At 36.0% G+C, this 27228-nt stretch overlaps 1 protein-coding gene across 2 annotated transcripts in view; it reads left to right on the forward strand.

The window, feature by feature from the left end:
* Nucleotides 1-27228, forward strand: part of LOC145662694 (dynein axonemal intermediate chain 7-like) — a 450989-nt gene that overhangs the window by 374283 nt on the left and 49478 nt on the right. For both annotated transcript variants that reach the window (XM_081728534.1, XM_081728535.1), the window contains exons 11-12: nt 8143-8416; nt 11388-11483. In XM_081728534.1, coding sequence (XP_081584660.1) covers nt 8143-8416; nt 11388-11483 — 370 coding nt within the window. The remainder of the gene's footprint in view (nt 1-8142; nt 8417-11387; nt 11484-27228) is intronic.

The following is a 27228-nucleotide window of genomic DNA, read 5'->3' on the forward strand; positions in this document are numbered from 1 at the left end:
GCATCGACGCATAAGGAGCCTATTTTGAAAGTTTTTAAAGAATTGTAACGATTGGCTCAATATTTTTTTTAAAATCGACTCAGTCCTATTACTTTCCGGACAAACCCTGTATACGTAAAATAATACTGTATATCTACTATATTATAAATGCCATTGTATGTTTGTATGTATATATGAGTATGTTCCACATCTCCTCCTAGACGGTTCAACCGATTTTGAGCAAACTTGGCATAAATATTCTTTGGTACCAGGTAATCAACACTGTCGGGGTTAGCAACCCCCAAGTCTCCCCAACTTTGCAGAGAGGGAGGGGGTGGAAACTTGAACCCAATGGTATTTAAATTAGGGTTATAACAGTAGGAATGGTTTTAATGGTATAACGTAAGAACGAGAAAAATAGTTTTAACGAAATTTTGAAAACATATAGCTTATAGTGTGACATAAAACAGCCTTGGTATATAACGCCACTAGCGCCCCTAACGGCGGGAGTGGGAGCGAGAGATATGTAAAAATGATCCAAAATGACCGAGATTAGAGTCAAATCAATATATTTCGAAGTCGCTGAGATCATTAATGGTACCACCAAAGCCTAAAACAGAAAGGGCAAGGCCGTAGGCCGAGTAAAGACGGGATCTGGGGGCGGAGCAGTGGGGGTGGGAGGGTTGATATATAAAAATCATCCAAAATGACCGATATTAGAGTCAAATCTATAAATTTCAGGGTCACTAAGATCATTATAATGACATTCCCAAAGCCAAAGACAGAAAGGGCGAGGCCGCAGGCTGAGCAAATACTGAAATTTGGGGCGGAGCATGGGGTTGGTAAGGGTGATATGTAAAAACCGTCCAAAGTGACCGATATTAGAGTCAAATCTATATATGTGGGGGTAAATCTAATATCATTAATAGAATTCCCACGCCGAAAACAGAAAGAGCGAGGCCGCAGGCCGAGCAAATACCAGGGTCTGGGGTGGGGCCCTAGCTGGCCAAAGGCTAGCGAATTTATAAAATAATTATGTAGCTTTGTTTTTTTTAATGTGTTCAGAGAGGAGGCTTCCCGAGGCTAAGACGGGTCTTAGTCCCTCCCGAGGAGGGCGCAAAGGCACTGATGTGAGGAGGGCGCAGCGGCCATCGGGCCGGTACTTGATTATGGCCAGTCCACCCCTGCTTAAGAGAGCAGTCTTAACGTAGTGGCGTGAGCATTCGTTTCCTAATTCAGGTGTCTCAGGTTCGATTCTCGCTGGGGTAACTGTTTTTATCAATTCCAATATTCATACTTCTGATGTGTAATAAAATGAAAAATACTCAATTTCTTTCGGTCTTACAAGTTAGAGTGGAGACGGCTTTTTTCTCAGAGGAAATAATAGCAAAATGACGTCACATGTCTGTCTTTAACCTTGATTCGTGAAAATGTAACATGCTTAGCAAACAATTCAAGAATACGACCCCTGAGGGTCACGCTTAGGTCCTAGTATGAGTCCTAAATGTCTGAAACTATATTGTTTCCGAGCAATTATTCCGAACGTCTTCCACTATTACTCCTACTGCTAGAAATAATAATATTTTCGTTAGCCATTTCCAGCACGTTCCATATATCCCTTCAACCAAAATTTGTAAATAGAAACTATTATCTTTTATATTTTTATGTATATTTTGTTAAAATACGTATCAATATAACGCATAAATAATCCTAAGTATTTTATACAAAGAAAGCATGTTACTATGTATCTTGGTGAATACAAATCCTATTTAATTTCTGTATAGACATCCTAAGTTACGATATTAATATTGTCCAGGAGTTGACAGTTTCTTTCTCCCCTCTCGTTTCTTTTCGGACACTAATCCTGTTATCCTTTCTTTTTGTTTCCAATCAACTTCAGTATGCTTATTTACATGACAATATGACGTAATATTGAGGTCTTAAGTTTCCAGTAATAATAATAGTAATAACAATAATGGCATTAAAATTTTTAAAGTTGCCCTAAAATTAGGCAAATCCTACAGATAAGTCGGGAGGGTGTCTGGACCTCCAGGACACACCTCTACAACTACCAAAATTTTAAACCAAAGTTTTCCATTAAAGTTTCATGTAGAAAGTATTTTACTGCACGGTTTGAGGAAAGTAACTGAATATCACTGAACAGTGAGGCATATAATAAACTAACTTTTAGGATATTGAGAAGTAATTATAAAAGCTTTGCTACAAAAATATCTACACAGACTATAATAAATTCAATGAGCTCCGAAATACAAAGTAACAAAATAGCGTATAAGATTCAGTCTACAAAGCAATTGTTACTTAAAGAATGGACATACACTATTTCGAGAATCGAGATAAAACGAGATACGTTTACTATACTTTTCGTCTGGTCTCGATTTCCATCTCCAAAGCGAGACGATAATCTGAGTTAGCCTTGTCCCGTCTCGAATGTAAAATGTTAATTCTCGTCTGAATTTTGTTTTTGTTTCAGAAACGATTTGAGAAATACCTCTTCTCGTGAGCAACACTAAATAAAACCGAAATATCATTGCCAAATGTTACATTTCTGGTTGTAATGTTATGCCCTGAGCGATAATAAGCTCCTAACTTTTAATCTTCTATGAGATGATAATTATTATTAGTTTATTAGTTTATTATTATTATTATTATTATTATTATTATTATTATTATTATTATTATTATTATTACAATTATTATTATTATTATTATTCCTGAAGATTTGATAGTTAAAGTATTGAAACATCCGAGTATTCAAATATCAGAAGAAAACCATTTGAGAATGCTCCAAGAGATTGCCAGAACAAACTTAAAAAGAATGGAGAGATGGAGCGGGAAGGATAACTGTCTTTGTTCCCAGATGTAAAAGTAAATCTTTTTCTTCACACCTTCTTCTCTTTCTCGCAAAAATTAGGAAATTATTATCTCTCTGTGACTTACAGTTCTCAAGATATGGCTGCTCCAATATCTAGAAATTCGAAATGTTTTGGCTAGCATCTGTTCAACGGTGGCCAGTTGGCCAGTAGACAATTAATCAGTAGCCACTGGTTAGTATTTGGTACCAAAATATTTACCATCCTCTTAGGTATTGATCAATATCAATATCATCTCTGCACTACTTATGGTTCCCGAGCTATGGCTCGTTAAATGTCTAGAAATTGGCAATTTTGGCCAATATCACAGGAACGGTAAGTCATAACAAGATATTGGTGATTATCAATCCCTAATAGAATGTTAAACATTTTCGTACCGATATTAATTAATGTTCACTACACAACTGGACACTGGCCAAACCAGTGTCTAGTTGAACAGTGGCCACTGTTTACTATTTGGTACCAAAATATTTACCATCCTCTTAGGTATTGATCAACATCAATATAATCTCTCTACTACTTATGGTTCCCGAGGTATGGCTCGCTAAATACCTAGAAATTGGCCATTTTTGGCCAATATCACAGGAACGGTAAGTCATAGCGAGATAATATTGGTGATAATCAATCCTTAATAGAATCTTAAACATTTTTGTGCCGATATTAATTGATGGCCACTATACAACTGAACACTGGCCAAACCGGTGGCCAGTTGGACAGTGGCCACCGTTTACTATTCAGTACCAAAATATTTACCGACGTCTTAGGTGTTGATCGACATCAATATCTTTCTACAACGTACGTTTCCCGGGAACAGTAAGTCATAGAAAGATGAAATTATGTTAATACTGAGTATGGCATACATTTGAGTACCGATAATAATTGATGGCCACTGCTCAACTGGCAATTGGCCAAACAAGTGGCCAGTTGGACAGTGGCCACCGGTTACTATTTGGTACCAAAATATTTACCATCCTCTTAGGTATTGCTCAACATCAATATCATCTCCCTACTACTTATGGTTCCCGAGCTATGGCTTGTTCAATATTTAGAAATTGACCAATTTTTTACCCAATATCACAGGAACGGTAAGTCACAACAAGATGATATTGGTGTTAATCATTCGCTAATAGAATGTTAAACATTTTCGTACCGATATTAATTGATGGCCACTATACAACTGGACACTGGTCAAACCAGTGGCCACCGGTTACTATTTGGTATCTAAATATTTAACATTCTCTTAAGTATTGATCAACATCAATATCATATCTCTACTACTTATTGTTCCCGAGGTATGGCTCGCTAAATACCTAGAAATTGGCCATTTTTGGCCAATATCACAGGAACGGTAAGTCATTGCGAGATGGTATTGGTGTTAATCAATCCCTAATAGAATGTTAAACATTTTCATTCTGATATTAAATGATGGCCACTATACAACTGGACACTAACCAAACCACTGGCCAGTTGGACAGTTGGCACCTCTTACTATTTGCTAGCGAAATATTTACCATTCTCTTAGGTATTGATCAATATCAATATCATCTCTCTACAACGTATGTTTCCCGGGAACGGTAAGTTATACAAAGATGATATTGTGTTAATACCTTAGAGTATGGTAAACATTTGGGTACCGATAATAATTGGTGACCACTGGTCAACTGGCAATTGGCCAAACCAGTAACCAGTTGGAAAGTGGCCACCGGTTACTATTTGATACCAAAATATTTACCATCCTCTTACGTATTGATCAACATCAATGTCATCTCTCTACAACGTATGTTTCCCGGGAACGGTAAGTCATAGAAAGATATTGTGTTTATACCTAAGAGTACGGTAAACATTTGGGTACCAATAATAATTGGTGGCCACTGCTCAACTGGCAATTGGGCAAACAAGTGGCCAGTTGGACAGTGGCCACCGATTAATATTTGGTACCAAAATATTTACCATCCTCTTAGGCATTGTTCAACATCAATGTCATCTCCCTACGACTTATGGTTTCAGAGCTATGGCTCGTTAAATATCTAGGAATTGGCCATTTTTGGCCAATATCACGGGAACGGTAAGTCATAGAGAGATTATATTTGTGTTAATTAGTACCTAAGAAAATGGTAATCATTTTGGTACCGACAATGATTGGTGGCCCCTGGTCAACTGGCCATTGGCCAAAGTGGCCACCAGCTACTATTTGGTACCAAAATATTTACCATCCTCTTAGGTATTGATCAACATCAATGTCACCGCTCTACAACTTAAGGTTCCCGAGCTATGGCTCCTTAAATATCTAGAAATTGGGCATTATCAAGGGATCCGTATGTCACAGAGAGAGATATTGGTGTTAATCAATACCTAAGAGGATGGTAAACATTTTGGTGCCGATTGCACCGGGCACTGTTTGGTACCGTAATGTTTACTACCCTTTTAGATATTGATCAACACCAATATGATCTCTCTATGACTTAGGTTCTCGAAATATGGCTCCTTAAATATACTGAAGTCGGTCATTTTTTGGCCAATATCTAGAAAACGGTAAGTGTGACGCGTAAAATTTAGTCACTTTCTCTGATAGTTTTTCATGCTCTATCGAATAAAGTGTTCAAAATTGAAAAAATCGGAAACAACAGACGGACAGACAGACAGTAGACAGACAGACATAGATAATTCTGTAACGAACTTTTTAAGTTCGTTTATAAAACGTGTCTCATCGCCGATTAATCGCCACCATAAACTCTCAAGTAAAAGAAAAGTACTACTCGTTCGTGGATCCGATTCGATTCGACTACCTTCAGATTACTGGTGGAGCGCCTTGACCACTTAAAAATAATTAGTGCGCAGCAATTGATTTGTCTTTAGTTTATTTACGAGTATAATACAAGCGCCGTATTTGATTCAAAATAAAGGAGTTTTGTATTTTGCTTTTTAAAAAATCTGTAATTTTGATAATTTAGTGAATACAGTGATATAATGCACTCCGAGTCCTCAATTACATATTCCTGTGTTTTGCCAATCAATCTTTTATTAACAAGCTACTGTGTTGAGCGAACAGGAAAGGCTCTTTATTTAGGTGAGACGGAAGAAGGAACACTTTAGATGAGTGGTTAGCGATGTAGTTTCATAATCTGGCGATCCGTATTCGATTCTCGCCTTCGCCGTTCACACTTTTCAAAATGTTTCATTTACAAGGCTTTGCTCCAGTTGGATGCTGCTAAATGAAAGATAATCTCCATTAGAGAAATTCAGTGTTGATGTAATCCTCAAAATAAAGAAAGGAAATGAATGTAGAAAACGAGTTACAGAGTTAATTCTATCAATGGTTCTATTATTGATGTTATCCGTCAATTTCATGCATTTTTAAGTTGTTTATTGACACTATATTCTCTCCTTTTTGTGTGTCTCAATGCGTAAAATCTCACAAATATTAAACAAATTATGAACCCTCAGTTATATTTGCAAGCTAACAGGAAATAGGCCTACTTTAATACGCATAAGTTCTCCAACTCGTTTGAGTGTTATGGAATTTTGCATTTTTAATAATTACAAATAAATTACCAATACTTAGTATTTGAAGACCTATGTAACGAATAATGAAATCAACAATTTCTTCTTTCGAAGTAGTATTACGTATGCTTCAGTAGCGCCGGAACCTAGGAGCTCACGCCCTGTTAGACCCCCAAAATTTTCATTGGGGGTTGGGTTCTTACCCCCAAATGATCCATCCATACTTTTAATTGATTTGCAGGTAGGGCTACTGGTAATAGTTTCAAAATTCAGCGCAAAGCTTTGAGTTAGTTAAAAGAAAATAACCTACGATATATACCGCATAATCTATCCGTATATTATTTGATACGCGAATACGTATAGTTATTTGAACAAAGTAAATTTGTTTATATAATCCTCATTTGAGTTAGTTATAAGATTAACTAAGTCCCCCGACTATTATCTTCTCATCACCAGCTCTGATATCGGTATATTTTTTCAAGTGGCTGTATATAGTTTTACGTGTGTATCATACAAACAAGAAGTAATGTGAGTACAAGTATCCAAAGACTCCCTTTTGTCATTTCGTCAGCCAGCGTTTCGCTCCACTTCTGCACGGAAATACACTTTACGATTTGTGCTTTTAATAGTTGGGGGAAACTTCAGTTGCTGTACTAGCTACTACCAAGCGTAATTAGTCTTGGAGCAGGCGTCAGTTGGGTTGCCTATTTCACAGATTTTGTACCTCAAGGATTTATGTGGCCCGCTGTACATTTTGTCCTTGAATAAGTTTCACTATGATAACATCCAACTTTACCAACATCTTTCCGCAAGTGATCGTAACCATCGTGAGGAATGTGCAGAATGGTCCACAGAGCAAATACGCCAAAAAAGAGCACCTACAAAGTGCTGTTTAATGATGCGGGAAACTTATACATTTCGGACGAAGCGAACAACCAAACCGTTGGACACTACTCGATTTTAATCCGTATTGCTATAATACATTTGCAGGTGTTTTTGAATGCGGAGTGTGGTATGTGAGAGACTCGTGTTCTAGGACCTTTCTTCACCTACAAACTCTAACGACTGTAAAGTATCATTGAACGTCCTAAGAGGATACTGGGTTAATAGCCGAAATATTGTCGCGGGTCAGTTGTTCTCCTAAATTTACTCCGCTATCTTTCTATTTATTAGGAAATGTCAATGACCTTATGTGTGAGTTAATATTAGGGTTGTTGGACATGTTAAGCAGTGGGTCATCGATGCATATACCAACGTTACAGTAGACATTTTAAGCAATGCTTGCACGGATGGGCTACAAAAATGACGTTAACAATTAACCGGTATAGATAGCATATTTAACAGATCATATTCACGTGAGTGGTTTTGGGTTTATGAGGAGGCTGTTTTATAAGAACAACTACAAACGATTGTAGCTTCACCACTGTTCATGCTAGAGTAAACTGAACGTCCCATTCAATTCGTGAGATTTTTTTAGGAGAGGAGGATTCTGTTTAAAACTTGTGGATTCTGTTTAAAATTTTCAAGATGAATTCAAAATGGCGAACTTCAAAATAGTATTAGTCATCGTCATATATCCTATAGCATTTTCTCATACCCTTATTACAAACTGCACTGTTAGTTTTGCTACATTTGTATATCATTTAATTTTCATTCGAGTATTTCCACACATTTACACTACTGTGTATTGCAAATTATTCATTGAGAATACTTTTTCGACCTAAATTCCTTGCTGTGCTAAATTTAACAAATACAAAAATATTTTGAATAGATTGCCGGATACAGTGTTTTGGTTTGAACCACCAATGATGGTGCGATGGGAAACTGAGAAGAAATATTGGAGCACTAATGACTTTTATGACGTCAAGTTTAATGAAGATAAACAAACAATTACGTTTCGCACTGGAGAGATGGGTATGATGGGATTAGCTGCCTTCCGCTTCCCTAACTTACCTTATCAAACATGGGAAATGAAGCCTTCTCCGCAGGGGGGAGTAGTCCTCAGCATCACAGCTGCTGTTCTTCTGGTTGATTTCTATATGAAAGTAAGTTTAAGTTTGCTAATAATATTACTAATTGATAATAGTTTGTATTTTAACATTACTCGTGAATTTCTGTTTGGTGTTTGGACGTTAATGTCATCACTGCTTTTGTGTGTTCTTTGTATGATTAAATGGGGTCGTTCAAATAGTCTTTTGTGCTTCATACTGAAAAAAACATGCGTTTAAAGTTTTTTGAGAAATATTGTTTCTTGATTTGCCCTTAACGTCGAATATAATACTTCAGCAATAATTGTAGAAAGCGATGCAGAAACCAGGTGGATAATTTCCATTTTCTGCTCTTCAAATTTAGTGCTGTTCAAAGACAAAGGATCGTTCTGCTGAAAAACTGGTTTTCACAGAATCGCAATTATCTCTTTAGCTGAAAACCTGCATATTTACGCATATAGTAAGGCTTATACTTATGATAAAGTCGCCAATTACGGAAGACATGTGTCAGTTAATGTCTTATGGTTATATTATTTGAATGCTATTAATAACACAGTTTCGATCAAGTCTGCAGATAAAGTCTTGATTCTTTAATGACTTAGGACAACACTCTTTAATGAACACAAACTTGTTTAAATAGCAGGAATGGAAAAATTGCCGGTTTTTATCTCATTGACTACATTACGTCTGTTGATATTGAGTAAAACATCCATTTCTTTCATCTTCATTTCAATTTAACGAAGAGAAGAAAGAAGGAGAAAAAGGGATTCGTTCTATATATAGGGTGGGCCGAGATGAATGAAACCCGTATCAAGTGATGAACATATGAACAGCAAAATGATATTAAACAAGTAGTAGTATGAGCTTCGTTTGGCACGATTTTGCTTCCAATGGCCCCTGACTCAGAACCCAGAGTCCCCGACAAGGGTCTATGACCTGGGGTACATAATACTACCCATCTACATTTTGGCAATAGGTACGTTGGCCCACCCTTTAATTTTGGAGGGGTACATAGAAGTATCACCCATAAACATTGGGAATTGCAAAATCTTAAAATTTGATATGGTAGTACAGAACCAGAATATGTATCTCTCTAACAAGGAGAGGGCAGACGTTGGTAAGTGAACTTCGGCGCCATTTTTTGCGAGTTGGTAGTGCACATTTAAAGAGTTAATATTACAAACTGGGAGAGCACAATGGCCAAAACTAACGGAGAAAAACCGTCTTAAAGTTTTCTACTCGCCGTATATATTGTACGACAGGCAGTTTTCTTAAGTGACCTCGTGGCAGAGTGAGAAGAATCTGCGACTGAAATGCAAAGGGTTTCGGGTTCGATTCCTGTTCGAATCAAACTTATTTTGTTTTTTGCTTCAACCAATAAAGTAGCTATTTGTAACTATAAGTAAATTATTACTTCACCATATGTTTATAATGAATTAAAGCAATAGAAATTTTCAATCACTTGTAAAATCTTTAAGTGTTCCATGTTAACTAGGAACAAAATTTAATCTATTCTGTAAATATTATTGTTACCGCAGTCGTTGTGTAAAAATGTTCTTGACGCTTCGTATCTACATCTGTTGACAGTGTACGAATTACAAGGGGAATGAGGGGGAAATCTCCTTTGGTTATAGCAACATCCAGTATTAGCAAAGGGGATTTCCCCCTCAACTCCTTTGTAATTCGCACACTGTCAACAAATGTAGCCACGAAGCGTCAAGAACATTTATTACACAAGGACTGTCGTAACCATAATATAACTCGTGATATCAGTATATTTACGGAACAGATTAAATTTTCTTGCTAGTTAACATGTAACATTGAAGTATTTTATAAGCGATTTGAAAATGTTTGTTGTTTTATTCATTATAAACATATGGTGAATTAATATTTTATTTGTGATTACAAATAGCTACTTTATTGGTTGAAGCAAAAACAAAAAAGTTTGACTCGAACGGGAATCTAACCAAGGACCCTTTCATATGAGTCACAGATTTTCCTCTTTCTGCCATGCCGTCACTTCATAAACTCGCTTGTCGTACGATATATGCTGCGAGTAGAAAACTTTAAGACGGTTTTTCTCCGTTATTTTTGGCCATTGCGCTCTCCCAGTTTGTAATATTAACTCTTTAAATGTGCACTACCACCTCACAAAAAATGGCCCCGAAGTTCACTTACCAAAGTCTGCCTTCTTCTTGTAAGTTTTAGGTGGTTCATCTCGTTCCTTTTAATGGGTAAAAAATTGCCAAAACTGTAAATTTCGGAGGTTTCACGTAATTTATTCTCTTTGATGAGATTATATTACGTTTAAGCGTTTAGTTTGAGTTCTATTTTAGTTTAGATAGGCCTGCGAAGTGTTAAGAAATTATATTAAGTTGCGTGGCCCTATTGATTACAAACAACCGGAAACAGCATATGTTCAACCAGATAATTCAAGAAAAATACAATGTTGACAGTTAGTTCGTATTTTATTCATCCAGCACGTTAGTAACTTTATCCTTCAACTAGGAACAATATAATTATAAGCAAATGATACGACATTTTATCATAAGATATTTGACGACAAAACAAATAGAATTAGAAAGGAAGTACATGACAGATATACAAAAGTTTACAAATATTTTTTCTTCTAGTTTAAAAATATTTTTCCTTCTAGTCTCCAGCTGACGTTATTTTACAAAAGAATTACTTCTGTGAAACTTGAAAAGAATAAATCATAGTACAGGCAGGGAGAATAAATAATAAAGATACCGGTACATATTCTTAAAAATCTAAAGTATGATTTATTGCTACTGTTTCCAATGATTTTCCAAGATTCCAATTTCGGAACATCGTGTCTGAATCTGGATCTAGATCTGCACAACAATTTAATCAAATCCAAGATATCCTTTATTTTAATCTGCAGACTATAGGTCTTCGTGAGGTATTTATTATTTAAAGGTTTCGTAAATGCTTATCCTGGAGTATAATGATATTAATACATTAAAGTTACAAGGGCCTAAGATTGTATGTACGTTTTTCTTTTCAGGATGGTTTGGTATGCTTACAACAGCTGCAAAATACCCCCAATAAGACATTAGATCATGCAGTTGGTAAATTTTACAAGCCATGTCAGCTTATTCGGGTAAGTCGAAACTGTTCATTTTCACGTGTAAGTACTCATTAGAATAAAAGTCTTTCCCAATGTTCGTGAAATACAATCACGTTCACTTTCTTGGTCTCCCAAGTTAAAAAGTTCAATATACTTTTATCTGTGCACATTGTCACAGAAGAGGTTCTAAAATGTGTTTGTGTGCCTGGGTGGATGTTTCTTTAATTTTTAAAATCTAGTTATGAACCAGCTATAGGTTACAAACAAGAGGATGAAAAATATGTTTACTCACATTATATTGACAACTAATTGGTTTTTAGACGAGGTTGCTAATATTCCTCTCAGCAATGTTCCGAAATACACAGTGGTGGAACAAGGGGGGTTATAGCCCCTCTTGAGGCTCAGGTATACACTGGATAAAATAGGCTTCAATCCTGCTTTACACTGGATAAAACGGCAAATATGGCTTAGCTCCTCCCTTGATCATATCCTGGATCTGCCACTGTATATATATATATATATATATATATATATATATATATATATATATATATATATATATATATATATATATATATATATATATATATATATATATATATACAAATGTACTTCTAGCCGGAAACCATTACGGACATTCACACTTTATCATTTACGTTACAAGTATCTGTGTACCTGTAATTCACACTTTCCATGAGACCACCTATCTGTCAAAATTGCGCAATGTCCTACGTAGAATCAATATATCTAAGGTTTACGAGCATTTATCTGTTATAGTGGCACATACTAAGGATGGCCAGTGACTGTTTCACCTAACCCTTTACAAATATCAATTGAATACATAACTAAACAATGTAGTTTAACATATGCATAATCTGATATTACATGCTGCCAGATTGTAAAACCCAATCACGTTACGTATTAAATTCGGTTATACATCAATTCGTGGAGTGATTTATAGCGGACAAATCGTACCATAAAATAATTACAATTTTGAATACTTAAAAGTTGTTTAAGCTTAGCTAAATTAACTATGGCTCTACGAGTCTGGATACTTACACATGCGCTTATTTTCCATAGTCACGGACGTACTTAACATTTTTGCAAATACCGACGTAAGAAAATTTGAGAGAGTCAGTATTCAAGTGGAAGTGAAAAACGTGAAATATGTACAATAAACAAAATTTATTTTATAAAAGCGAATGTGAATTTCTGTCTTGTAGCATCACGCAGTAATTACGGAAACAAATGCAATGATACTTATCATAATTATCAACCTTAGCTCTTTCCCCCAGCTAAGTATTAAATTCATTTAAATACGTTATTTAAGCGGAAGTGGGGTTGAGCCCGTCAAGTTAGAACGATAAAACTTGGTATATGTATTCCTCATTAGAAATAAATGGACGTCCCAGTGTTTCTCGAAATCAGAGATGGAGTGGATCAGTGGTTCAGTTGATTTTGAGTTTTAACGTCCTGTTCAGCAGCGAGGCTATGTGAGACGTGGACCTACTGATTAACGTGGAATCCGAACCACATGAGCTCCCGCCGGGAATCGAACCCGGGTCTCATCAGTGGTTCAAGTGGGTCAAATTTTCTGAGTAGGTCAGTGGGTCGTGGGTCAACAGCATGTGACCCACCACTAACCGTGACCCACTGCGACCCACCACCCACCATGATCCACTGTGACCCGCCGACTCAGTATGATCTACCGACCCTCTCTGCTCACTGCATGATAGAGAGTATCTTCTGAAGACTGGTAAATTTGTCTTCGCTTTACTTTCAAGACCTTAATTTCCGTTCCTTTTCCACTTGTTTCTGTCTACTTACCTGAGGTGAGTATATCTAACCAAGTGAAAAAATAACTTCAGGCACTTTTGGATATTGATATTTTTAATTGTAATAATAGCAATAGGACTTATACTACTACTTGGCTTTCGAGATCTGTGAGTTTTTAGAGGAGCTAACTACTGGAAAAAATACATTTTTGAATCACTGTAATATATAAATTATTATATAAAAAATTGAATGTAACTATGTGTGCCTGATCATCATGGTCAAATTGCAAAGTCAAATGAAATTACTTTTGGTATATAGTTAGGCCTTAATCCAAACTGGGATGTTGGGCCCGCGGTGGCTCAGTGGTAGAGCGTTCACCTCTGGTGCTTGGGGTTCCGGGTTCGATCCCAGCCCTCGCCGCGTGAACTTTGTGGTGGACAAACACCGTGTGCGTGGGTTTTCTCGGGGTTCTCCCGTTTCCTCCCACTTTCTTCATTTAACCGTTTCATTCATTACCCATCATCACCGTCTCCTTTAACCTAACCGGCATCACCGTGGGACGTAAAACTCAAAGATTTCATTTCATTTTTCCAAACTGGGATGTTGTATTGCTTTCATTATAATGCATAATATCCTAAGGAGGTAGTGAGGATCCGAATTTTTGCGAAAAAAAAATGAGTATCTCGCAAGCCGTTAAACTTACGGAGCTGAAATTCAGTGTATTAACTCTTTATTGAAAATAAATAGAATGTGTCCCAACATTTTTTAAAATTCTCCTTTATGTGGGAGGTGGGCACTTTCTATATATGGAAAATTGGTAGTGAGTTGGTATGTAAAAATGATCGAAAACGATCGATGTTATTTAAGAAAATAGGCATAAAATTTCTACTGCAAGCTTAATTACACGGAAATTTTAAGTTTGGATTGTACGCATAATTATATGGAAAATTTTACACTTTTTTCCCTTAACGTTGGTCTACTTACCTTGAATTGGAACTTTCAAATTTCATCCTTTTTTCCACTGAAAAGTATTGATAATTCAACAAGAAATAATTACACTATGATAATTTAAATTCATCGTAATTTGGCACATGGAAAACAGCAGTGTGATAATTGAAGAGGAAGAAAAAGGGAAATTCCCATTCACCTCTGAACACTTTCCAGGAACCTCGTTCCCTTTCGCTTTCTAGACGGAGGAGGGAACTTGGTAATGACATCAAACCTTCATGTGTAATTACAAACAATAAATTTATAAACAAATAAGAAATCATCAGTTTATCAGGCTTTAATTGATAATTTATTCACAAGATTCCCTATCGAAGGCGTGGTAAATGAAGTTTCTGTTCTCCATGAGTCGACATTTCCAACTGGCATGGTCGATATGGATAAGATGTTGTATGGTGATAGAGAGATACTTCTTGCTGAGTATTTCAAACTGACCAAGAAAAATCGTTATAAGACTTAAGTCTAACAAGCAGATTGTCGATGAGGAGTTGCAGAAATCGGGTAGAAATATTATCAATTTCCATGAAAGAGTGCGAACAGGGATATCCCCTTATGAATTTACAGATGACTGATATTAGAAATAGACTAAGTGCTCAAACATTGTCTAACTTGTTGTTCATCAATGTTAATGGCCCACCGCTAGACAAGCTCAAAGTAGACGAGCTAGTTATTTCTTGACTGAAGGATGGACATCATTCCGCTGCGGATGATTTACTACGTAAAAGTTACCAACAGGAAATAAACCCGATTTCAGGTTTGTTTTAAGGTGGAAAATTGCGAGTTATAGAAAATGTATACTTGTATTACTAATGGCTTATTTGTGTTATTCAACTTTGTACCTATTTTTTAGTAAGTCTCTTCTTTGCTTTAGATCAACTACTTTGAATAAATATTCATAATAATTGCAGTTATGCAGATTTGTAACTTAAATTTTTAGTGATGTGGGGTTTTAGTTATTACACAAACTACAATTATGAGCATACTTTATGAAGATGCTCTCACATAGGGTACCCGAGCACCTTTATACACTATGAAAAACTGATTTTTCAAGTCTTTTGTGGGAAAAATACTGTGAATTGAGAAACCATAACCTTTTCCATATTATACAAGGGTATTTTCCTGCGAATAGAAGTTTCTTTTGGAATGCGTTCAGAAAGTAACACTTGCAAGAATACTCTCTTAGTACAAGTATTTTTAGGCACACACTAATTTCCCCCACCTCGAACTGTTTCAATTTCCTCACTGACAAACACTTTACCATTTTATATCATAAAGGTCAGATCCACCGTTATTCTAACAGAGTGGTGCTTGAGCGATTGACTAGAAATTCAAACTCCGATTAGTGACAATTTCACAGTCTTGTTTTATTACAAGTGTAAACTCTTTAGTCAGTACAGAAGAGGCCGTGGATCGTGTTCAGAGTTGATGACGATGGATTTTGGTGAGTCAGAATAGGTCACAGTGGATGAGAGTGGTTCATGGTGGGTGGGTAGTCACGGTGGGTCAGAGTGGATCACCGTGGGTGGTGGGTCATGGTGGTTCGTGGGTCAGAGTGGGTCACGGTGGGTGGTGGGTCAGTGGGTCGTGGGTCACGGCGGGTGGTGGGTGAGTGGGTCGTGGGTCAAGTTTTTATTGACCCACGCCAACTCTGCTCGAAATTTGCGTTTTAACGGGGAAGCGTGACATTATTTAGCTCAGGTGAAGCCGCATTATTAGCATGCACGACCCCGGTGTGCATAGTCCCTTGTTTTTTTCTCGCTGAAAGAAGTAAAATTTTCTGACATCAACTAGCATTAAGAGCCAATTGGGGAGCTGCCTGAATGAAGGCACGTAGCCAGGATTTCGTAAAGGGGGGGGGGGGTTCGTGACATGAAATACTGTGGTCATTACACCAGGGGCTGGATCATTCTAGACTATTTTACTGAAACATATACTGCTTCATTTAGCCAGGATTTCTTAATGGGGGGAGGGGGGCGTGACATGAAATACTGAAGACCCAGGAGCTCGATCAATCTAAACTACTTTACTGGCAACATATATTGGTTTCTTAGGACAATAAAATGATGGTATGTTAGTAAGTATTTTAATAACAAACTACGAAGAAATCTCGAGTAAAAGAATAAAAAAAGTATTGAAAAAGATTTTATAATATTTACGTTCCTTTCTCTGTTAATTCAAATAATTTTCCTTTCATTATGACCTCAACTATTATCAAAAGTACGTATCCACTATTATAAAAAGCACATATTCAATAAGTCTTGCAAAATATTTTACAATATCTGCTTTCCTTTCTCAGTTGAATCAAATGTTAAAATAACTTTCTTTTCACATAACTTTTTGCCTTTATTATTCAGTCAACTACTGTCTGTTCCAAATGACAGGTTAAAGGAGCTGTAGAAAACTGTTTCTGAAATAACATGTTTGATACTACAGAGAAGCAGTGACGAAAAATTATGATAAAAAAGTGTCCACACTGTTACAGAAGGGCACTATGCTTCCGAAGGCTTGAAAATTTCCTGACTAGTAGCAGAACTTTGGTAGAAATTTCAAATTCCCTGACTTGATATCCCGCTCATTCGCCACCATGTATTGCAAGTAATACAGATCTCCTCATAAGAAAGAGTAACCAAAAGCTTGCTGCAGCATTTAGTTTTTAACGCTTATTTTTCTTTGTCTAGTTCCTTCCTTCCTTGTTTTTTATCCTTCCGTATTATTTTTTCATTTCTGGTTTGGATGGGGAGGTCCGGACTCCCGGGCCCCCCTTGGCTACCTACCTGCCTCTATGTACTGAAATAAAATACTAAAATTCGTGCCACAAGAGTATATGGAATGCTCTGGCCGGACATATAGTCATTTCAGCGGGTGACGTACATAATTCTTGAGCTATGTGCATATATATGTGTGTGTAAGCTTCTTTCTTCGTTACGGTAATTATTAAGGATCTCCTTGACGTATATCTGGCTATGCTTGATTATTAAATTTGGGAAGTTCGTAATTTTATTTGTTTACGCTGTTTAGATTTTTTTCTTCAGATTTATGCTATTATATTTATATCAGTGACTGACTTATCAACACACACACACACACACACACATACTACTACAGCTACAAACATAAAATTTAGACAGGAAACTCTCCTGTCTTGAAAACAGATGATAAGATTATTTTTTTTTATATGTATCCTAAGGGATGTTGAAGTGGATTCAAATCTTTGGGTCGGAGGCGGGTTATAGGACTTTCGCTATTTAAACTTCAAAATTGATATTATTCGATTCTACACGTCTTACTTAGTCTACATACTAAATTTTAACGAAGAAAAAAAATTAACCCCCCCATAACTTTGAATCCCTATATTTGCATAAGTTGAAACTTGGTGTGTAGACTAGGTAAGAAGTGTAGAATCGAATAACATCAGTTTTGAAGTGAAAAATCAAGAGTCCTAAACCCCCTATATTTTTGGAAAAATTTTGACCCCTATAACTTTGGATCTCTTTGTTTGCGTAATTTGGATCTTGGTGTGTCGACTAAGTAAGATGTGTAGAATAGAATAACATCAATTTTGAAGTCAAAATATCAAAAGTCCTATAACACTTGTCAACAGTGAAAATGCTTCGGAAATAAAAGTAATCAATTCTTACTAATTTTAGGGTGCTGATAACGAGTATGAAATTAGTTTTTGAGATTGGTTCGAGTTTCAAAGAAATACGTTATCAACAGATGTGCTCCGTTATCAACGGTGGGTAATTTAAGGGTTCGTGGCAACAGGAGATGTCAGCTTATTTCGATGAACTTCCATTGTTTGACGGTTAGTTTCATTGCTATCCCTAGGAACGTACGCACGGGATGAATCCTGCGGGGTCTTAATCCCCAAAATTCCGACTTTTTTGTAAATTTGGTCTAGTTTTAGGTGCAATTTTACAAATTTTAATATAATTTAGCCTCAAATTGTATTTGAACCCCCGAAAAGCTTAATACTCCTCCTGAAATAAATTCCTGCGTACGTCTCTGGCTAATCCTTATTGCTCGCACTTTGTCTCTGACAAAGATACATCAACCAGATCACAGTTTAGTTTCTATTGGAGGGATTGCCAGAGAAAACGTGTTGTATAAGGTTCTTTTATAGTTACAAATTGCCATCCCGGATGTGGTCGTGGGAGGATATTTGGTGAATATGTGGTGTTATTATTATTATTATTATTAAAATTATTATTATTATTATTATTATTATTATTATTATTATTATTATTATTATTATTATTATTATTATTATTATTATTATTATTATTATTATTATTATTATTTATTGTTCTATGACTGTACTGAGCAGAAACATGTCGCGTAAATGTGTTTACAGTGCAGAGCAAATTGTTGTTTTTAGCGAAGTGAAACGAAAATTGAAATTTCACACCTGTCATAAAGAAATCCTATCACTTGTACTTTGGCTGTAAAGTAGGAGATATGGACAAGAAGTGGGCATAACATATTTCTTGTAACACTTGTTCTACAAACTTGCGGGACTGGCTACATGCAAAAGGGTCATGCATACCATTTGCAGTTAAAATGATATGGACAGAGCTGATAGATCATACTTCAAACTGCTATTTTTGCATAGTTCCTCCAAAAAAGAAAAAGGTCTGTCCAAAAAAGAAAAAAATGGACTACTACTTATCCAAATATTCCTTGAGATGTTCGTCTCTGTGCCACATTCTGAAGAACTAAAAGTTCCACAACGTCCAGCACCTTACTCCAGTTGTCAGCAAAAGACGGACAATGTCGACCCAGATTGTCAAAATTACCTGGGATTGTCAAAAAGTAGCGCAGAAGTACTGGCTTCCAGACTCAAGCAGTGGGGAGCTTATTCTGAAGATCTAAAAGTGTCCGTGAACATCAGAATCCCCTGGAACCAGAATTGAAAAAAAAAAACGTTTTTTTTAAAAAAAACAAAAAGAACGTTTTTAAAAAAAAAAAACAAAAATAACGTTTTTTATGTTTAAAACATTTTTTTGTTTAAAACGTTTTAAACGTTTAAAACAAAGTACTTTGTTTTAAACAAAAAAAAAACATATTTAGAATGTTTATTTTGTTTAAAACAATAATCTAAATACGCATATATATTACATTTTTACACTCTTAGGTATTGCTTGCCATCTATATTCAACCGCTAGATCAAATTTCGGGAACTTCCCTAATCTCGATCCGCCCAAATGTTCAATTCCGGAGAAAGAAATCGGGACTTTCCCGATCTCCGTTCACGAAATATGTAGTTTAGTTTCTTTGTGTTACGTTCTACTGCATTCTTAATCTTTAAACGCCCATTGACGCAACTGCTGTGCCAGGGCTTTAAACCTCAATGGCTCAGTCTTAAACCTCAAATTAAGGCTGGAAGATGGTTTTGGTACCAATTTATTCCTGAAAGATGCAGCTTTGCTGGTGTTCAATTTATGTATAGGGGAGGAGGGTAAATATCGTATTTTTTTCAACAGTTTTTTTGGGGGGCCATTCCCCCTCTTGGGGGATAGATTCATAAAAATTGTTACGTGAAGCAATGAAGTAGGCCACTACATGGTAATATTGTGTATTTGTACTTCTTGCTTATATGGGGGAGAAGGGAGGGGCAAAGTTAGCCAATTTTTGGAGTTTAAGTTTTTTGACAAATTAGATTTATTTTTACAACAAATGTCAATAGCTCAGCCTCTAATTAAGCTAGAAAGATGATATAGTACCAAAGTATTTTTGAGGGATGAAGCTTTCCGTCAGTTGCATATAGGGGGTACGTACATGTATGTACGGCCGAGAGAGGGAGGATAAGTTTTTTTTTTTTAATTTTTCATCATTTTTTTTCCATCAGGTTTAGGTGGGTATTCCTCCCCCCTTTCTGGTACATCCATAGAAATTGGTATGTGAAGGAATGAAGTAGTCCCCTACATGATAGTAATCTGTATGTGTACTTGTTGTTTATAGAGGAAGAGGGGGTCAAATTTGGTTAATTTACATTTATTTTCGGGACGGTCCCATACAACGCAACATATATTTCACTGAAGTGGTCTAGAAGCATAATTCTTGTTCGTATACATGATGTGTGCAGCAAAAATAATTTGCATGTGGACGTGGTACTATAGTGGGGGAGGGGAGAGAATGTCTAATTCAATGAATGTTTTTCTGTGCATTTTTTTAAATACTTCCTACATAAAACGAATTCATTACGCAATGGCAGCAATAGCTACCATTTCTTATATTAATTGTCACAAGTATGTGGCCTACACATTCATCATTTTGTCAGCGTAAGGTGGCTGCAAGGGTTGCCAGGGCCCCGCAAAGTCAATATTTTCATATTTTTAATGATTTTTTTATGTCTGTTCTTTTTCTACGAATACGGCGGGAATTTCACGAATATTACCTCATTGGAATTTGTGGTCTATAAGTTTTCCAATTGTGTATAACTCATGATTCTGTGATAATTAGGGAGGTTACCAAAGCCCCGAACATGAGAGTCTACCATTTTGTTAAAATCCCTGCGGGCGTCTAGAGTTTATTGTGTTGTTATGCCGTAGACATTAATCATTATTAGCTACCCATGTTGCAGATAAAGATGTATCTTGAAAACTATTTAGTTAAAATATGTCATTTGCTCCTTGTAGGCTAGTCACTGCTCTTTTTTCTATGAGTTGTATTGTATTTGTCAGAGAATTTCTTCTAGCTTATGATGTGAGAACTCTTCATTATTATGAAAATGATAGTGATCAAAAATACCCAAGTTTTGAATTTGTGAATTTGGATCTTAGAATAGTGTATAGTGTGTTTAACCTCCGTTATTCTTGGAAATTAAGAAATGTTGAAATACTTCATTTGAATTTCTGTTGGTTTAGTTATACGCACATTGATGTGCAGAATTTCATTCAGTAATTGCTGTTATAATAAGAATATGACTCTACTTGTAATTTAGTCCATGCACAAATCCTGCGGAGGATGGGTTGTTTGTTACAAAATTAAATTAACTTACTCAATCTGATATTTTAGTTGTTTTAAACATGTTCAACCACCATCGAAAGAAAACACGTTTAAAACATTTTGTTTAAAACGTTTAAAACAAACTGAATAAAACAACAGCCCTCGTTTCAAACATTGTTTGAACACTTGTTTTAAACATTTTGTATTAAACATATCAACCCTGCCTGGAACAGTATTTGCAGTGGAAAGTATCATAGTATGTTGTAACAATGTAACTAATCTTATTAGCAAACTTAACATAGAAGATACTCCCTATGAATTGTGGCTATTCATAGACACATCAAAACTATTCTTCAAATATATTCTGCGTAAACTTCCACAAATTGATTAAACTAAAATCAGGTAGGGAATCCTTATTGGCCGTCAAATTCCCTAAAACCTCAATGATCCTGAATTTGAAGTATTAGAAGATAAGGAGAAGATCGCATGGGATTCATTCGGGACGAATGTTTTGGGAAACGAGTGTTTTCAGAACTATAAGGAAGTAGTGGAGCACCTAATAGCTTATTCCAAGCAATGGGGTGTAATATTTCACTAAAAATGCATATATTACACTCCCACACAGATTTCTTCCCAGAAAATTGCGGAGCAGTCATTGATAAATATGGAAAACATTTCTACCAAGTTATATCTATAATGAAGAAACGATATCAGGGCCACTGGAGCAAGTCTGCGCTTGCCGATTGTTGTTGGGCAATCGCTAGAGATGTTCCAGAACCACAATATAAGAGAGAGACAAAGAGACGCCATTTGTAAAATCCATGAAAGTTATTTTATCACTTGCATTTTATATAGTTTTAATTTCTTATTGGCGCTTTTATATTCTTTGGAACAAATTCTGTCAAGCACACACACAATCAATTATCATACTCTATAACCTATGTGTTAAGTGATTTTTTGCCTCATATGTAGAAGGTCTAACGTTATAACTAAACGCATTTTCCTCTCTTTACGTGTGAACATCACTTTATATCTGTTTATTTTATATCTCGCTTTTCCCTATATAAAATCTGGTATTGTCAAACATGATTGAGAAATACTTTTCCCTAGATGTTGCAATGAAACTTGGCACATGCATTGCGTATGAGCCACAATAATTTCAAGGTATATTGTATTTTGGTACCTGTAGCTGGGGCCGCACCAGAGGCACCTTTGAAAAAAAAAGGAATTTTTGGACGGAAAATTCCTAATTTTACCCCAATATTCCCTTTTCTCGTACATCCTATACATACACACATTCTCATGGTGCCATTTGAAAGCATGTTTTATTCTGAAGTGAATCACGTATAAGTCATGATACTCAAAAAATAGTACTGTTTGGATTATTTTTTATTTTATACCTCACTTTTCCCTACATGGAATTTGGTATTGACAAACAGAACTGAGAAATATTTTTTCTCTCACAGTAATTGTAGATATTACAACGAAACGTGGCACATGTCTTATGTATAAACTACACTAGCATCAAGATATATTACGAGTATACAGTATTTGGGTACCTTTAGCCGGGCCCACACCAGAGAGTGCTACGTTTAAAAAAAGGCATTTTTGGTCGAGAAATTCTCAATTTTACTTTAAATTTTCCTCCTCTTATACATCATGTACACAGAGGTGGACTGGCTATGTAAAAAGGGCGCGGTCACATACTCTGGGAGGGCGCCGTCCATCGGAGGCTTTCGATTGTATGGAATACCCCCTCCTAATAAACGGAGATCCCGGGGGGCTTCCCTCGGAAAATTAGTACACAAAAAACAACAAAAGATTAAGTAGCTATTGCAGTTAATCACGATAGAATTATACAAATTCAATATTTTCATAAACAAACAAGGAGACTTTGAATACTAAATATATTAGGCCTATATAAATGTGCACACTATTACTGAGACTACAGAAATCACACTAGTTGTTTAAATTCTTCGGCTACATTTGTTAACAGCCTAATTATAACTGAAGATTTGAGTTAAGTTTGGGGCTTATGCTATTTTTCATACTTCCGTCCTTTTAAAGCTATGTTAATCATAACATTAACTTATTTTTCATCTATTTTTAAAACCGTTGATAAAAAGTATACATGAAACATTTACTACAAATTAACAAAAGTAAATTTAGAATTATATACCTACCTAGTGAAAAAAGAAATTCAAAAACAAAACTGGAAAATGAAAGTAAAGTCACTGCTTTATGCTTGAAGTAGCCTTCGCATCTCCTTGCTTTTCTCACACATTTTGTCAATAATAAGATTGTTGTCTATTTTGGTCAGAATGTCTCTTTTTGAGTTCATCAAGAACAATGATACCAGATGTTCATCTGTAAGTCTTGAACGGAGTCTTGTTTTTATGTATCTGAGCTTTGAAAATGCTTGCTCACAGGACACTTGTGTTGCCGGTAATGTAAGGAGATACTTATAAACTTTGAATAATTCTGTGTAGAGTCTTGAGTACATATTGTACCGCAGAATCACATCGAAGGCACACTTAAAGCAACAATTGCACTTCACTCCATCACATTTTATAGACCTTAAATCCACAATATCGTCAGTTGGCCCCAAATATTCCTCCTCATCCTCCATGAAATATTCAGAAAACTTGTCCTCTTCAATCAAATCTTCAATCGTACGAACCTCAACAGATTCTTGATTGTTTTCTTGATTCTCATAAGAGGATTTTGAAAACTCTTCCCACATTGATGAAAACGAAAGAAGCTCTTCTTTAAGTTTTCCCTCTTCACAATCAGGAATTAATTCAGTGATTCTCTTCAGTGACAACGAAGCCAGACTTAAACTCTTGAACTTCTTAGGATCAAAACACTCTAAATCTAAGTATAAGCTTTGATTTTCAGCAAATCGTTCCTGCATGCTGTTAGAGATTTGGTCTAGAACACAGTTGAAAACGGTTACTTCAAATCCGTATTTGCTGTCTTCAATTACTTCATCAGAAGCTGATTCCCCTGCCATTTTCTTTCTTTTTCTACATCTTACCTCAGGCAATTCTGTTTCTATAATAACTTGTTCTAGACTAGGAACATGACTAGAATGAGTCCTTCAATACTATTTGACATTTCTGTTGCAAAGTATTCTGCTGCTTTGTAGACTTTGTCAAATTGGTCCCTAGCTTCTTTCAACTTATTTTGAGTTGAGGATATCAGGCGCCATGCTTGGACATAGTCTAAGTTTTCTGTTTACAAGTAGTCTGATAAAGGTGTGGTATGCTGAAAAATCAATAAAAACATCATAGCCACAATGATAGTCTCAAAGGAGCACAACTTTTGAATGAGAGACATTTCATCATATCTGACTTTGGAATTGAATTCTTGCGAGTTGCCAATCACACTTAATGCTGCTACGAGTTCCACATATACTGGTTTTGATTTTCTTGGTCTGGCATCCTTTGAGTTGGGTGCCCAGTAATGAAAGTGTCCAAATATTTTTACAGCAGCGTTGCTTTTACTTCTCCATCGAGTTATCCCAATAGCCTCAAGACGGACGCTTGGGTTTTGTTCCAAGTACACCTCAAGTCGTTTCTGGGATTCTTTCAAAAATATCTGAATTTCCTGGAGAAGTCCAAAGAAAGATATATAAACACCCAAACTCAGCCAAAGGGCCAAGCCGTAGGCCGAGTAAAGACTGGATCTTGGGCGGAGCAGTGGGGGTGGTAGGGTTGATATATAAAAATCATCCAAAATGATCGATATTAGAATCAAATCTATAAATTTCAGGGTCCCTAAGATCATTATAATGATTCCCAAAGCCAAAAACAGAAAGAGCGAGGCCGCAGGCCGAGCAATTACCGGGGTCTGGGCTGGAGCCCTAGCTGGCCAAAAACTAGCAAATTTATAAAATAATTATGTAGCTTTGTTTTTTAAAAATTGTGTTCAGAGAGGAAACTGTGCGCCTTCCCAAGGCTAAGACTGGTCTTAACCCCTCCCGAGGAGGGCGCAAAGGCACTGATGTGAGGAGGGCCCAGCGGCCATCGGGCCGGTACTTGATTATGGCCAGTCCACCCCTGCATGTACACATGCACATAGTACCATTTCCAAGCTTCGTTTATTTTGAAGCGAATACCATATGAACCATGATACTCGGAGGAACAAAATTGAAGCAATTGCTGTTTAATGAAAGGCCAGTAGAAAATTCAAGAATCTAAAAGTGTTAACACTACATAACACATATTTCTGTCGATCACTAACTCGAACTAATTCAGCATGTTTATTTTCATTTTCGTATTCAGCATCCTCATTTGCATAAGAAAATGTACTTTTCTTTTCCGAAGCATGAAAAAAGTTAAAATTTGTTGTCCAGTGTAACCCGTCTCCGACCAATCTTTTTTTTTTTTTTTTTTTTTTTTTTTCAAGGATGAAGTATCTCACAAGTGAAGGAAGATAAAACTTGGCATAGGAACTTCCCATTAAAAATAACTGAAGTTGTGTTTCAGCGTTTATCGAAAGTTCCGCTCTTAAATAGGAAAAGGGGACAATTCCCATCTTACAAATTTAGACTCTTTATTGTGAAACTGCCAAACTCTTAATTAAAAATAAGAGAATACATGTTTTGACAATTTAGTTCTTAACGGGGAAGGAATAATATCTATAATATTCAAATTTCCGATTCTTTATATTCTGCAGAAAAGAACTTTATGTGGATATCCGTTTAAGTTGGATGTAAGAGATCTGGTTCATAAATCTCTAATTGTAATTAATCGAAAACGAGTTTCAACCTTTTCAAAACTTCGGCTTCTACGCTGAGAAAGAAAAATCGTATGTGGCGTATGCAAAAACGCATGTTACATGTGTAAATCCTATAGTTTTTGGACTTAACGTACAACAAAGTATAATTTAAAACGCATGTTTTATAGGCCTAATATTTTCCGTATAAGTGTTCCATCTATACGTATTTTCCGTATGAAACGATATAGGCGATCAGGATCTCACATACAAATAGACGTACATAACATATAGTTGACAAATGTAACATACGTATATGTATGTAATATACGGAAGACTCTTACATGCCAGACATCCCGCAACGACATGATGTAACATCTAAGAGCAGTGCGTATGTAGCATATGGATAGTGTATGCTTCGTACTGATTTCTGTAGTAAGCAAGAGGATTCCGTATATTTGTATGTACAATATATCGCTGTCCGGAGAACGGATTTTTCTCAGTGTAACGGAAAAAATTCCGTTATTAGAATTTTCGATTTTCAATCAGAAAATGCTTAATGTGAATATTTGCTTAAGTTGGAGGCGTGACATTCGATATATAAACAAACAATAAAAATGAGTGAACACTTATTGTAGCATTTTCGACAATTCCGCTTCTAAAGGCGAAAAAGGGGGTCGATTTTTATAATATTTAAATTTACGGTTTTATATTCATTTAAATCTTACTCTTCTCGTATGAAGAATGAACACTCCTATTTGTTCTATTATGGGCATTTGTCATTTGCTTTAGTAAACATATTTAAATAGGCACCTAACTGTCGAACTCCATTTGGGGCGCAGGAAGTCGTTTGGGGGGCCAGGCCCCCATTTGCCCACCGTGGGTACATCCCTGGTAGGTAAACATGTAAACTATGGTAAATAAATCACAAAATTTAGTTTATTCTTTCAAAATTTAATGACACCTTTATTTTACTTTAGGAAAGAAAAAAGAAAAGGATATCAAGTATATTATTGTCGGTATAAAAAATCAATGCATTGTCTGTATAATCTTATCTCTGATATTAAGACTTATTAAGTGGGTGGTCAAACAATCGATTGCACTTACTGAATGTATTGTTCAAGATAAGAGCTTCTGTACGCATAGCCGCATTTTCTAGCATTAAGAACATAGCAAATACAAATTTGTACTCACAACTAATACAGTTAACAAAGAAAGCACTGAAAGAGCTGTACTCGTAATTAGGTATTTGAGCTATTGACCTTCAGTTCAATTATAGGTTGTCGGTAGATATTTGTAACGATGATCTAACACAGAAGTGCATCAGTGC

The sequence above is a fragment of the Thermobia domestica genome, chromosome 10 (genome assembly GCF_964235325.1).
Source record: "Thermobia domestica chromosome 10, izTheDome1.hap1.1, whole genome shotgun sequence".
Lineage (NCBI taxonomy): Eukaryota > Metazoa > Arthropoda > Insecta > Zygentoma > Lepismatidae > Thermobia > Thermobia domestica.